The sequence below is a fragment of the Psammomys obesus genome, unplaced genomic scaffold, assembly GCF_907164565.1.
Source record: "Psammomys obesus unplaced genomic scaffold, mPsaObe1.curated_primary_1811, whole genome shotgun sequence".
NCBI lineage: Eukaryota > Metazoa > Chordata > Mammalia > Rodentia > Muridae > Psammomys > Psammomys obesus.
The window spans coordinates 7,135,319-7,148,837 of NW_026591816.1; the positions used below are offsets into that span (position 1 = coordinate 7,135,319).

At 55.6% G+C, this 13,519-nt stretch overlaps 2 protein-coding genes across 9 annotated transcripts; both read right to left on the reverse strand.

The window, feature by feature from the left end:
- Positions 1 to 360: 360 nt before the first annotated feature.
- On the reverse strand, positions 361 to 7,489 carry Arhgef25 (Rho guanine nucleotide exchange factor 25). 3 transcript variants are annotated; one of them, XM_055612072.1, is made up of 16 exons: positions 7,340 to 7,489; positions 6,974 to 7,088; positions 4,620 to 4,834; positions 4,396 to 4,491; positions 3,846 to 3,922; positions 3,617 to 3,683; positions 3,340 to 3,443; positions 3,038 to 3,107; positions 2,840 to 2,929; positions 2,659 to 2,751; positions 2,455 to 2,505; positions 2,219 to 2,296; positions 1,824 to 2,024; positions 1,528 to 1,606; positions 1,075 to 1,286; positions 361 to 877 (listed from the first exon to the last, which is right to left on the reverse strand). In XM_055612072.1, the coding sequence occupies exons 1-16, from the start codon at positions 7,436 to 7,438 to the stop codon at positions 770 to 772; spliced, it is 1,755 nt and encodes a 584-aa protein (XP_055468047.1). In that variant the 5' UTR covers positions 7,439 to 7,489; the 3' UTR covers positions 361 to 769. The 3 variants fall into 3 exon arrangements, with proteins under 3 accessions (XP_055468047.1, XP_055468046.1, XP_055468048.1); XM_055612071.1 differs by having other exon boundaries at positions 1,528 to 1,708; positions 7,340 to 7,488; XM_055612073.1 differs by lacking the exons at positions 6,974 to 7,088; positions 7,340 to 7,489 and adding an exon at positions 5,740 to 6,603 and having other exon boundaries at positions 1,528 to 1,708.
- Positions 7,490 to 7,838: 349 nt separating this feature from the next.
- Positions 7,839 to 12,874, reverse strand: Dtx3 (deltex E3 ubiquitin ligase 3). Of its 6 annotated transcripts, none has more exons than XM_055612089.1 (6): positions 12,637 to 12,874; positions 11,327 to 11,390; positions 11,083 to 11,155; positions 9,989 to 10,715; positions 8,815 to 9,032; positions 7,839 to 8,500 (listed from the first exon to the last, which is right to left on the reverse strand). In XM_055612089.1, exons 3-6 carry the CDS (start codon positions 11,109 to 11,111, stop codon positions 8,425 to 8,427), a joined length of 1,050 nt encoding a protein of 349 aa, XP_055468064.1. In that variant the 5' UTR covers positions 11,112 to 11,155; positions 11,327 to 11,390; positions 12,637 to 12,874; the 3' UTR covers positions 7,839 to 8,424. The 6 variants fall into 6 exon arrangements, with proteins under 6 accessions (XP_055468064.1, XP_055468065.1, XP_055468066.1 ...); XM_055612090.1 differs by having other exon boundaries at positions 11,327 to 11,548; XM_055612091.1 differs by having other exon boundaries at positions 12,633 to 12,874.
- Between the last annotated feature and the right edge of the window lie 645 nt (positions 12,875 to 13,519).

Here is a 13,519-nt window from a genome sequence, read left to right on the forward strand (position 1 = left end):
GCACAGGGAGCCTTTGGTGGAGTTTGAACCGAAGAGTAAGTCTAGAACCTTAGGCCCAGAAGGCTCTAATAAAGGGGAGAGTACACTAACATAACTCTAGAGTTTTCCCTAAGCCGAGGTCTGGCCTGAGAGATGGTGAAATTACACGTGAGGAACAAGGGTAAGAGTTTTTCTTCTACCGACCTGTTTGTTTCTGAGAGAGTCTGGCTCTGTAGACCAGGCTGGCCTCCAATGCACGGAGATCCAGCTGCCTCTGCCTCCACAGTGCGTGGGCAGTGTGCACCAGCACCCCCCCCCCCCCCGGCTTCCACCCTTTTCTTATCGTCAGGCTCTCAAATGACAGGACCAGCAGGTCTCTTTCACACTACTTTAATGGCAACCTTGCTGTTCCCACTGCAGCCTCATCATCTCCCCACTGAGACAGCAGCAGCCTCAGTGGTATAGCAAAACTTTTATTCACAGAAAACCAGAAAACAAAATCACAACCAAACCCGATAATTTCTATCTGGTCCCTGCCCTAGCCCTCCCTCCAATCCCCTACACATCCTCCAGTTGAGGGGGTCATGGTGCATGCAAGGGGGTGGGGCTGACGGATCCTGTGTTCCTTGGGCAGAAAAGAGTCCTTTCTAGGTTCATGTTAATCTCGCTCCCAGTCTTTCCCATCTTCCACACACCAGGAGGAAGGGATTCTGGCACATCGCCAGGATTTTCCCCAAATTCCTAGAGGAATCAGTGCGTGAGTCAACACTGCTCCCAAGGCTTTCACCCCTCACAGCTCATCTTCGTCCAGCTTGGCAAGCCTGGCCTGGCAGGGAGGAGTGCTCATAGTTGGGAGGGCTGGAGAGCCATGAGGAGTCTGGAGGGTATCACTGAAAGCCTGAGGAAAGATTCAAGTCAGAGGATCAGCAAAGGCCACCAGCCTTCCCTAACCAGGCCACCTCCTCCCCAGAATTCAACAGAAGGCCAGGATGAAGAATAGGCAAGTCACACAAAAGGTGGTGGGAGACAAGAGATGTGGGGAAGAGAAGCAAATGCCCTCCCTTTTCTGCCCTAGTAGGAAACCATTTCTCATACCTGTGTATCCAAGGACAAGGGTGCTCTAGGCACCTCCCTTTTGTGCAAAAGCAGCAGGGAAGGAAGAGAGCCATTGATGGGTGTGTGCATGCTGACCTGGGCCAGGTCTCCAGGCTGCATTCTCCCTGGGCTCCCTACCCCAGGCCCTCCGGGGCGCCCCAGGCTGTTGGTCTGGCTCTCTCGTCTCTGGTATTCAATAGGTGACTGCAATGCTGGGACAAGGCAGGAACAGAAATGTATGACGGCAGAGACAGACACTTTCTCTGCTTTTCCCTCCTCCCCCCTACCCCACCATTTGCTTGCCCTCCTGTTAGCCAGTGTAAGGTGTTTGGAACTTTAGAGGATGCTGGGTGAAGCCAGGATCAAAGAAGCCAGGGTTGAAGCCTGGGTAGGTGTGGAGGGGTTCGGGAGTGGCTTTGGGAGCCCACAGTAGAGGGAGGATGGGAGCTTCACCATTGAGAAAGTCACGCTGGCTTTCCAGGATCTGGGCAACCTGCTTGATCCAGGCCTGACTGACTGCAGGGTCTGAAGCCTGTAGAACATAGCGTTGAATGCCACCTTCTGGCCCCCTAGAGGTCAGTGCAAAGCGGCAAGGATTGCCTTGGAGGCTTCCCTCCAGTCCTAGGCAGCTCACCTGCATTGGCAGAGGCACTCCTCAGATTCAGCCAGCCCCTCCGCCAGCCCCAAGAGCCAGGCATCATGCCGCCTCACCCAATCCCATCTGCTTCTTCCCTATTGCCCCTCCCAACCTTGATGCTGCTCTTGTATACATAGCCAGGCTGTGTGCCTCCTCGGCCTCCTCCTCCAAGGGCCTCACTGAAGATGATGATTTGCTCAAACAGGAAGACCCGCCTCTCTCGACCCCGGGAAGAGAGCAGACCCCCAGCCTCAGACTCTGTAACCAGGAATGTGTCCTGGCCCAAGAGCTTCCCCTGAGCAGTCAGTTTTCCCTGGAACCAAAGGATATGGCCTCTGAGAAAGCACAAGAAGAGTTTGAAGAGGGCATCAGCTTCTCTGTCCCTCTCCCGTCCCCAACATTCCCAACTAACCCTGGTGGGAAAAAAGTAATTACTTGTAAGGATCCAGAATGCTAAGACCCGAGCACAAGCGCCCTTGACTGCTGTATGGTGTCCCAATCCCATACCTCAAATCCCCGAAGTCTTCCCAGGGACATCATGTCATTGCAGCGCTTGGGTACAAAGCACATGACCTCCACAGCTTGCTGGGATGTAGGTGAAGAGGGGCATTGTTAGTCAAAGAAGTCATCACTGGCAAAGGAGAGCCAGACACCTGCCTCTCCACACATCACCAAAACCAGGCATCCCTGAACCACCCAGAGACAAGGAGGATAAGGTGGAGACAGTGTCCTGGGGATCTCACCTCTAGCTCTTCAGTATCCATCCCAGCTCTGCGATAATATTTTAGAAAATCCTACAACATGAAGAAGTGGTTAGGGAGGTTCTGCTCATATCCAACCCTGGGGACAGAGGGGAGGACCTCTGTGGAGCCTTCAGAACCCTGAAGATGACTGAGGAAATGCCTGTCCCAGCCAGCTGTGTCCCCAGGGCCTGTGGGGGTCCTGACCTTGAGCAGCAGCTGGTATTTCATAATTCGCTGCACCGGTTTAATGAGGAGGTCATTGAGCTGCAGACGGTGTCCCAGCTGCTGTCTGAGCTCCTGGGAACAGGGACAGGGTAGCTATGTATCCTGAAAAGCCTGTTCATGCTGATTCTGCCCCTCCTCCCAAGGCACCACAGCTACTGACCTCAAAATAGGTGTCCCCAAATTCTGACAGCACATGTTCTGACCTCGGCTTATTCTGACAGTATACCACATACATGTGCAGCCGACGCTCCTAGCGGAGAATGTTGGAAAAGGCAAAGAGGGTAACGACCAAAGCAGGCACACCTCCACAGAGCCCAGACCCATCCCAAGCCCTTCCCCTGCCAGGGCCCAGCCTCACATGTTTGATGAACAGCTGAGCCAACCAATCAGGATCTTTCAAACACTGCTGCAGTTCCTGCAGGAAATAGCTGGAAGAGTTGAGAGAGTCTCAAACATTCCTCAGAACACTCCACCTTCCTTAGCTTTTCACATGGCTTAAGATCCTAGCTTTTCAGTTATACGCCCTAGTCATTCTCCCTACAAAACCCCAAAGGGCTCCTTGTGTCACGGTGGACCCGTGGGTCAGATGCAGAATCGAGGATAGAGAGACTACAAGATGATGACCCTTCCCCAGCACCCAGCTCGGGTTCCATCACTCACTCTCGGTGCCACTCATAGATCTGCTGAATGTTCCCAAACACAATCCTGTCACGACCTCGAAGACTCTCAGGGACCCCCTGAGAAGCCATGGTAGCCATGTAACCCTGCGGGAAAGATCAGATGGGGCTATGAGTGCAAACCCGGCTCCGGGAAGCTCAGACAAAGTCCAGAAGTAGTGCGGCCCAAGAAGGTGGCCCAGACGACCACCTCTTGAAAACACCCCTAGGCAGAGGGAAGGATCAACAGACCGTGGCTGGGAAGGAGAGCGGAGAGTTACCTCGACAATCTGCCCCAGGTCATCCACATACATTCTTTCTGTGTCTACCAGCTCGCTCAGGACAAACCTAGGGAGCGCAGGAATAAAGGAACAGTGTCACTTCTGAAAGGCCACAGCCTTAGATTAGCAGTTTTTCCCACACTGAGAGACCTTCCATCACCACCTCAGATGGCTGGGGATGGGAGAGTTCTTGTGGAAGTCCAGCAGCCACAGTACATTCTGAACTTACATACTTCTTTCCAGGGCCACCTTCTTCTGTTCTTCCTCACTCTCAAGAGCCTGAGACAAAGTTTCCTCTTCAGGTGGCTGGAAGGAAGAACATCCCAGGGCAGTGAAGAGAGCCTTCTCAGATCGGTATTCATTCATTCCATTTTTTTTTTTTTAAGATTTGTTTTGAGACAGGGTCTCTCTAGGTAGTTCTGGCTATTCTGAAACTTGCTATATAAAGCAGGCTGGCCTTGAACCTTCAGAGATCCACCTACCCTTGGAGTGCTGAGACTGAAGGTGTGAGTCACCACACATGGCTTAAGATTTATCATCACGATGTTTGGGGACATGTGTGTGCAGGTACCCGCAGAGACCAGAAGGGGGTGCTGGGTACTTTGGAGCTGGAGATAGAGGCAGTTTTGAGTCACAGGACCTGGGTGCTAGGAACTAAAGTTGGGACTCAGCCCGATTTTGAAACATGATCTCACAGCACAGACAGCCTGAAACTTGCTATGTGGCTGAGGTCGGCCTGAACAGGCGCACACTGCATGCCTGGCTCTGTTTCCTCATACCTGCGCCTTGTCTCCAGGTCTCTCCAACAATGTAGTCAGTAAGGTTAGCTCTGGCAACTCCTCTCCTGTGGCTAGAGTCGGCTCCAGCATCCAGCTCTGGACAGAGAGAGGTCCAGTGACTGAGGTCCAGTGATGAACTACTGAGGTTGTAGGTTCCCCAATGGCCAGTGACCCCAACCCATCCTCTTTCCCAGCATCTTTCTTCTGTGGCACTACCTGCTCACCTCATATTGTCCTGTTTGACCACTGTTTGCCTCAGTTTCCACACTGAGACAATGTCTGGAATGTTCCAACCATCTCCTCAGGCCAGTTACCGGTGCAGGGGGCACCGGAGAACAAGGATGAGAGCTGAGGCCAGAGCTGGGGCCAGACAGGGCAGCCAGGCCTGAGACAGCAGAGGCTGACATGCTCCCCTCACTGCCAGCGATGGAACAGGATTCTAATGGGGGGAGGGGAGACAGGACTTGAAGGACACTGCCCCAACTCCAGACTTAGGGTCTTAGGAGATGTCCCCTCCATACTATTCAGATCCTGTCTTCCAGGGTTCCCTCACTTGAGTTAGTGAAGTTGGAAATCTCTGCGATGGCACCCTGGGGAGGAAGGGCAGGCCACACCTGGCTCCTAGGCCTGTACTCCTCCAGTTCTCTGTGGAGGTTCCCCATACCCTGAGCATGGGGGTAGGGGCAGCCATCTGGGCAAATACTGGGACTGGGGGTAGCCATCTGCCTTCCTACAACACTCCCCCTTCCAATGGTACAGACCATTCTCCCAGAGAGGGGTGAGAACGAAAGAACTTAGCTGTCTGCCACCCCCAGGTCCCTCCCCTCCCACTAGGAAACACTATATAAAAATTTTTTGTTTTGGACAGCCCACCTCTCCAGTACAACGCGGGGCAGGGAGGACAGCTGGGCAGGGTTATCTTTGCCAACAATTAAGAAGAGCTGCGATTAGAGTTCTAATAAAACCCTTCACAGATAGGTACCCCCTCGCCCCCCCCCCCTCCAGTTCATCATCCTCTGGGCCCTTTTAGGAAGATTTTCAGTCAAGTGAGGCAAGACACAAGGTTCCGGGCCTAAGAAGATCATGAGAGAATTTTTCCTCCTAGTTGGTTGATTATAGGAAAGAAATGAGTCCTTCGACCCTTCTTCAGTTTCCTCAGCTTGAATCAGTATAAATCTAGAAGTAGAAAGGACCTTAGAAATCCTGTTAAAGCACTTTCCTGGAAAACCCACACACAGGCTCCAGCCCTAAATTCGTAGGGTCAGAGTAAGCAGATGCCCTAAACCCCAGCTCTAGCCGCCCCCCAACTCAATGCTGGCCCCCGCCCCCAGATCTCGCACTCACCACGTCCCCCCCGAGCGAAGCAGCAGCCGCATTTTGCCAGCACTTTTCGAATCACACGGGGACAGGCACAGCGACCCCCTTTGTGACCCCCCCGCATGGCGCCCGGGCCCCCCCACACCCCCCACCCGGGCCAGCCATGCAGGGGGAATCACGGGGGGCGGGGCGGGGACGGCGCAGGGCGCACACCCCCCTCCCTCCCTCCGGGGTCCAGGCTTGGGGAGGGGGTGAAGGGAAGGGAGGGGAAGCAGGGGGTCCAGGAGTAGACGGAAGTCGAGGCAGGGGAGTCTGGGGGGGAGGGCCGTGCGGGGCTGGGCCGTGGAGTGGGGCGGGGAGGGTTTCCGGAACCCTGGTGGTGCGGGGCCCAGAGTCCAGATGTCCAGCCAGAGGAAGGGACAGTGGGGGAGGGCCGGCCGGGATGCGACAGCCGCTCCAGCTCCGTCTCCGGCCTCGGCTTAGAGGTGGCTCTAGGCCCGGGCGGGGAGCTGCGGGGCCGACTCCCGGAGCCACTGGAGCCGCGCGGGTCGGAGCGAGCGGCGAAAGGAATAACAGGCCGGGACGCCGAGCTGCCGCGGGGAGGGGCCTCTGGGGCCGGCTCCGCCTCTCCCGCTGTCCCCCAGCCCCCACCCCCAGGCACCACCACGCTCCCACCCCACGTCCCGAGGCCTCCACCCTCCTCCCCGGCCTGGGCTCCCCTGCTCAAGATCCTGCTCCCGCTGGCATCCCCAGCCGAGACTGCGGGGCGCCGGGCTAGGCGAGGAGCCTGGAGGTGGGGTCCGCGTCGGCCTCCGAGATGAAGGGTTCGCTGGATGGGGCCAGGCGCGTGTGAAACGGTCTGGGGTTCTGGCTGTCTGCCCCCGCCCCACGCAAAGCGTGCGTGTATGGGGAGCACTTTGTTGGGAACACAGCCCAGGTGCCGCCCTCTCCCCCCGACCCTTCTTTCCTCCAGGCCCCAGCACTCCAGCTAAAACTAATCACCAATTAAGGCGAAGTCCGGGCGCCCGAGCTGGCCGAGGGCCAGGGGTGAGGCGCGGGGACACTCCACTCAGCCTTCGGGGGCTCAGGACCCGCCGAAGTGAGGACACACATCGTGCTGAAAGGCGAAGAGAAGCGTGGTGTCTGCAATTTAATGGTCCCGAGCAAATTAGGTGCAAACCTTTATATTAATATGAACAGAACCTATCTGAAGTCCCCACTTCGCGCAGGATGGCCAGCTGTGCCCCACCCAAGCTCTTACCGGGCTGCGGAGCCCAGGCGAGGACCTCACGCTGGCGCTCCCCTGTCTGAGCCTCCTCCGTGCAATCACTCTCTGTCTTGGTACTCGCGGGCCCTAAGGGATCTCTTTTCGGGGGCTGCGGAGACAGTCACTGTAAGGAAACACCTCCCAGGCTGCCTTGACCTCCCTTCCCCCTCTTCCTCCTGTCAAAATGCACATTTTTCTGAAAGGATCAACACGACCTTGGCCTAAGGCCTTCATAACTGAACTCAGGGATCCCTGCAACTGCTCTATATAACTTGTTTGCGGGTAAACTGAGTCGTGGAGTGCAATTCTCCTGAAGTCCCCTGAAGACCCCCGACCCCATCCGCGGTCCCTCCTTCTTACCCCCTCCTGCCTGGGTACGGCGCATGCGCGCAGCATGCCCCCCATGACCCCCAGTATCCGGTCAGTGCGGCCAGAGGTGGGGCGGTCCGGGGGCTTCATACTGGACCCCCTACCCTGCTTCAGGTTTCAGGGCTGAGGGACCACGGAAGCTGGGGGCTCTTGAGGCCTGCGTGCGTCCGGGGAGTTGCTACAGCTGAATCCGCCCCCCGCCCGGCTCCGCCCCGACTCCCACCGCGGCCAAACTTCGCAAAAGGGGTAGCGTTTTCCCTTTCTCCTCAAATGCAGTTGAACGACAACCCCGTCTCAGTCCCGATCCCATCAATCGAAGTGTGCCCTAGGGCTTTGCAGGGCTACTGCAGCGCCCAGCGCCAGTTCTACCCCGTCTCCCAGGGTCTAGCAGGCATGCAAGGACTCCCCATCACCCCGTCTCCTCCGTGGGTCCTGCTCCCCTCCCCACCCCGCCCTGTCCCAGGAACAGAAAATGGGTGTGGCATAGAGTTGCATATTTGACTTTATTTTTATTAAATTAAAAGCTACAGTCTGGCAGCAATTCCAGATCAGGGTGAGTAGGCTCCTTATAGGGGCAGAGAAGAGCGAGAGAAAGACAGACTGACAGACAGACACAGGAGAGAAAGGATCCATAAGGAAAGGTAGGACTACTGTTATCTTAACACACAGCTGGCTGGGGGAGGTGGCTAGTATCAGTCCAAGGTGAGTCGGTGTTTAGGGGCTGGAGTTCAAGAATCCCCATCCTCCCTACCCAGGTCCTTTCTCAGCTTCATCACTGGAGCACAGTACATACCAGGAAAAGCCGAGGACGCTGGAGGAGCAGGGGCACAGAGAGTATGTACACAGAGAGCAGGAGGGGAGCCTTGGAAACCAGCCTCTGCCAGAGGGGAATGGCTCAAAGGGCCCTGAAGCACTTGGCCAAGTGGGGAGCAGGGGAAGGGACTGCCACCTTCCCCTCTGAAATCCCACCCCAGTCAGCCAAATCCCCTCATGGGTGGTACGGGGGCAGAGAAAGAGAGAGAGAGAGAAAGAGGAGGACAGAGGCTTCCGCAGGAGCCTCGGCAAAGGGAAGGCCTTCAGTCATCTGTGATACCCTTGGCTCTCAGTTCCTCTTGCACCCTAGTCAGGTAGGTGGGGTCCGGATACCCAAACCTGGAGCAAAGAGAGATGAAGGTCAGAGTTAGTTGTTTGGAATTGTTCTTTTTTACCCACTCTCATTCTGAGTGACTCAGTAGAGGCCAAATTTAGACACCCCCCCTCCTCCCCATGAGGAAGGACCTCCACAACCCAGATAATCCAGCCAGAGCCTGCTTTTTTTTTTTTTTTTTTTTGGGGGGGGGGGGGGGATAGTTTAAGCTGACTATATCAGGACCAGGATAAAAACAGACTGAGGAGGAACTGGTGGCTGAGCAGTTTGGGATGAGAAGGGGGAGGAGCCAGGGGAGGGAAATGGGTAGGAGGCGCACAGCTGGGGTCCCCCCGTGCAGCTGGTCTTGTGGTGGATGTCGTTCCAGGTGATGACGTTGGGTCTCCCTGTGGTCATGGACGTGCCAATAGTGAAGGTGAGACGCTGGTCAAAAGCCTTCCGGAACAGGGTCAGCACCTTGTTTCCCTCAGGGCAGTCCGGGAGGTAGGCCACCCGTGTGGTGCCAGGGTACCGGACTCCTGGATTGGGGTGTTCAGCCTGAGAGGAAGAGGAGGTACAGAGCAGTTGGCTGTCTCAAAGGCCTGGATACCAAAACAGGGTCAGTCTGGCCTGCCTTCTGTCCATGCATTCCCAACAGACAACTTTCCAGGGAAAGGGTGGCATTGGGGCCTGGGTAGCAAGAGCCTGTTTCTTAACATAGTCCTTATTGGTAACCCCTCAAGTCTCAATTCGGGAACAAAAGGCTCTCAGAAGTGACAGAGGTTACTTTTGAGATAATTCAGCAACAATGTGGCAAATAAGAAAAGTTATCTTTTGGCATTCCCTCCCCTACCTAAAATACTAATGGTTGTGTGGCTGTGTCATCATTCCACTTTTTCTGTTTCTTTTCTTTTTTTCCCAGAGTTTCTCTGTCCCTCTGTGAACCAGCTGGACATGACTCTTTGTCCAGCAGGAAGACAAGGAGTTGAAATTTACCTTTAACTTTCATTAAGCTTTTATTGTCTCCTGATCTGGAAGAGTTAGCACTCCCAGCTTTAGAACAGCCTGGTCCCTTCCTGCTGGGCCTTCCTCCACCTGGATCACTAATTCCAGGCTCTGCCTCCACCAAAAATGTCTGTCATACCCACACAAGTCAGGGTGATGGTGTCTAAGCCCTTCTGTCATGCCTAGTTTTAAGGGTTGTTATTTTTGTTTTGTTTTGTTTTTTCTTGTTTGATTTGGTTTTCTTGGGTCAGGGGTTGAACTCAGGGCTCCCTGTAGGACAGACATATGTTCTACCACTGAGCTACACTCTAGCCCTAGCCCTCAGGCCAGAGTTTTACATGCCTTTGAGCCTCAAGGAGACACCCCCACCCCAGCTCCGGAGCACAAGTCATCAAGCATACCAGGAGACAGCAAGAGTGTCTAACAAGAGGCTCCCGCATCACTGATTTTTTTAGGTCAGAGGATGAACTTGGAAAAAACCAACAGGTAGGGAGGACTGCTCTTCTTACCCCCTGGACTCCGGGTGGGAAGACATACTGGATAACAATGGTGCCGTACTTCTCGTAGCTGGGCAGCAGGAGGGTGGCATCCTTGGAGACCAGCATCCGCCCATTCTGGGGTTGGTTACCCACTAGCTGCCCATAGAATCGGCCACACATGGGGCAGGCTTTCTTCACCTGCAGGGCCCGTGTGATGCAGCCCTCACAGAAGGAGTGCCGGCACTTCTCCAGTGTCTTGGCATTCTGGATCTCCCCCAGGCAAATGGGGCAGGTGCTCTCCTGCTCTTCAGTCTCCTCCCGAAGACGAGGAGGAAGTGGAGGGGGCAAGGGGGGAGGAGGGGGAAGCCCTCTTGCCCCTGGGGGCAGGAGTGGGGCTGCTCGGAGAGGAGGTGGTCCTGGGCGGTGCAGCTCAGGGTGCTCCCCACCACCCCCCAAAGCCAAGCAGCCCATGAGCTCCCCCTGCCTCTGAGCTTTCTTCAGCTCTTTCTCTGCCTCTTTCAGTAGCCCCTTGAGAGCCTTCCGGGCCAGGTAGAGCCCATTGGGAGGGGCTGGGGGAGGACCCTGTGGGGACAGCTGGAGCACATAGATGTCAGAAGTCTCGCCATCTATGAGGATGGACACTTGGTGCTCCTCCCGAAGCCGGGCCAGCCGGGCTGGGGTCTCCTTGCTCAGGAAGTCCCACACAGGCTTGGAGACAGTCACTTTGCTCTTGCAGGTGCCTCCACAGGCTGCCATTCTGGACAGGACGAACGACACTGCCCCCAGGGTGAAAGGGACTCAGAGCGGGGAGTCCCCATTTGACACATAAGTGACTCCTACTTCAGCTTTCTCCCAAACCCCGTATTACCTCTGTTTTCCTCAAAGCCAACCCCCAGCATTTCCTGCAAATTGGTTTTCTATCTCCCCTTCACTCCCATAGTCCCAGCACCTGCTGGGGAACAAATTTCCGTATTTCATCATTATCTAAGCCAGGAGTCAGCCTTGCTTACTTCCTCCATCTCTCCCCTCACCACAACAACCTGCCCCTTCCCCTCAGAGTGGATGGGGGGGGGAAGCTCTTCAAAGGGGAAGGAGAATTCCCACCCTTCCCCCTTTTTGCTCACTTTGATCCGGAAGTGCTTAGAATTGGCATGCAGGCTCACTCTCTTTTTCCCCGCTGCTTGGAGAGCATGTGGCCTGGTAGGATGAAAAAGGAAAGGAGGTAAGAAACCCGTCTCTCAACCCCTGCAGGCCCAACTCCCTTAAAACCGACAGGGACCTGGAGCAGGGAGGAGCCCGGGGTGGGGCTCTGTGTTCCTTGGAACTCAAGAGGAACCTGAGAGCTGAGGCTCTCCTGGGCACAAGTACCTGAGGAGACCATGAAGGTGACAGCAGCAGAAGCCCCTCCACTTCCACATTCAGCTGACCAGAGCTGGGGACGAGGAAGGCAAAGAGTTATGATAGCATTTCCTCAGCCAGCCCAGAAACAAAACGCTCTTCTATCTCCTCTCCTCCCCTGCAGAATCCTCTCCAAGTTCAAGGTACTTCATCAGGCTAACTCCTCTTTTTCCCCCAGTGCAGAGGGAGATCCTAGGTGCAGATAAAGACAGGAAGGAAAAAAAAAAAGGCCCTCGTAGGATGAAGGTCGTACTTGCCACCTCCCTCAGATTACACTGACAGAAATACTTCCTATCCTCCTCAACATATCTCTTTACTCCGTATTTTCAAACAACTCCAGTCCCTGTTGTTGACAGGGACTTTCCTTGAGAGCCGAAGTCTGTTAGGGATGCCAGCAAAAGCGGTCGCAATCCGTGCAATGAAAAAGTTCTCACTGTCACCTTTAAAGACCCCGTGGCCACCCGCAGAACTGTTGTCAGCTCCTGGGGCTGCATGCAGGGGGGCGGGACTCAAGCAGCTCAGCTAGAGGGGCCCGAGGTTGTCCCCTGACTGTCACATTCGGCTCCAAGGCTGTTCCCACAAGACAAAGTGCAGCTCAGCTAGGAAGAGGGGCCATTAATGTGACCTCAATTTCTTGACTGATCCAAAAAGAAGCCGCTATCCATTTGTGCCTCCATCATAGGGTCCTTAACACGAAAACCTAGAGTCTTACCCGCCCCAGTCCTGTGCAAGATGAAATGACCCCTCCCCAACAGAGAGGACCCAGGATCTAGGTGTCCTAGCTCCAAGTCCTGCTGGCACAGTACAGGGAGGCGGGGCCACAGTTTAGTCTGGGTCTAGCATTTCTCTGGGGCAAACCAGGCCGGACACTAGACCAGTGTCTTCCTCCAGACAGCAGCCACCGGCAGGGCCGGTGAGAAAGGGCAAGGGTTCCCTGGGGGGGTATCCACTGAGCACCCCCACCCTTCTCCCCCATACCTGCTCCCGGATCCATCCAACCCGAAACCAAGTCCCGCATTCCTACTTGAGGAAGCCCCGGAGTCCCTCCAATTGATGAGGGTGTGTGTCCACCCGACTGCGGCCCTCAGAACCCCCAAACGGAGGCCAGGGCCTGAGGTGCGGGGAAGATGCTGGACCCGGCCCCGGGGGTGCCCCCTCCCCCCGCCGCGCGCTTGTGGGGGTCAAAGGCGGAAGAGGGGGTGGAGGGGGCGGGGGCTTGTGAGGGTGTGGACCGGGCCTGGGGGGCACGCGGTGGGTGTGGGGGCGCCGGGCTCACCTACCTCTCGTCAGCGCCGCCATTGCCGGTCACATGACTGTGGCTGTTGCTGGGATGACGGTCCGGGCCTTAGCAACAAGGGGGCGGGAGGGGGAGACCCCAAGAAGGTGGAAGGGGATGCCGGGTGCACACTGAGAGAAAAGAGGGAGGACAGCACCCTTTCCCCGTGGCGGCTGATAGCCACCGTTTCCTTTGACCCCCTCCTACCCAGGAGCCCCTGCCTCTCTGCCCCAAAACAAAAATGGAGGCGCAGCTCCAGGCTTTGAAGGGAGGGGTGGCGTCATGTAACCGAGGGTAGGAGGTTAAATCCCTTACAGACCCTTCTGGCTTCCCCTCCCAGAGGAGCCCTCTCCCCTTTTCTTTCCCAGCCAGTTGCGGCACTTTTGAGAACTGGTAGGGACAGGTGCGTGAGCAGTGAGTGGGTAGATGAATTTGGAGAGGAGGGCAATTTTTTAAATCTTACACTGCAAGAGCTTTAAAGGAGTATGTTGGATGGGAAAGGTTTTAGTAAAAAGGAAAACATTGGTACTACAAAATAAACCCCGTGTCTGAACTGCTTCAATGGCCTCCCTCCAGTGTCACCTCTGGTGACCCCCCACAGCCTGTTGCCAGATAGGGACTGATGACTAGATTTCCACAAATAGGGACACAGGGTCGGTGCAGAATGCGAAATGACTAGATCCTTTAAAATGGCTGAGGTGGTGGTAGTGTCAAGTACATGGCTCAAATAGAGTTAAAAATTCCCCGAAGAGAAAAACCTCTGCTTCCCATCAGAGCTGTCTCCGCCTCCTCCAGCTCACTTCCCTGGGGCCACATCCAGCCAGGTTTTTCCACCAGCCAAAAGACCTCGCAGCTAAGACTGACTCTCCCAGACTAGCAACGCCCAC

What these genes read in the sequence shown, in the direction of transcription:
- Arhgef25 (XM_055612071.1), bottom strand. Translation starts at nt 7,438, where the DNA reads ATGAAGCCCCCGGACCGCCCCACCTCTGGCCGCACTGACCGGATACTG. An exon ending in CTCAGCTGTTCATCAAACAT is followed by an intron (nt 2,930 to 3,037) that starts GTGAGGCTGGGC and finishes ATTCTCCGCTAG; the next exon opens with GAGCGTCGGCTGCACATGTA. An exon ending in GAAGACTTCGGGGATTTGAG is followed by an intron (nt 2,025 to 2,218) that starts GTATGGGATTGG and finishes CTTTGGTTCCAG; the next exon opens with GGAAAACTGACTGCTCAGGG.
- Dtx3 (XM_055612089.1), bottom strand. Translation starts at nt 11,111, where the DNA reads ATGCCAATTCTAAGCACTTCCGGATCAAA. An exon ending in TCCCACCCGGAGTCCAGGGG is followed by an intron (nt 9,033 to 9,988) that starts GTAAGAAGAGCA and finishes TCTTCCTCTCAG; the next exon opens with GCTGAACACCCCAATCCAGG. An exon ending in TGCACGGGGGGACCCCAGCT is followed by an intron (nt 8,501 to 8,814) that starts GTGCGCCTCCTA and finishes TCTTTGCTCCAG; the next exon opens with GTTTGGGTATCCGGACCCCA.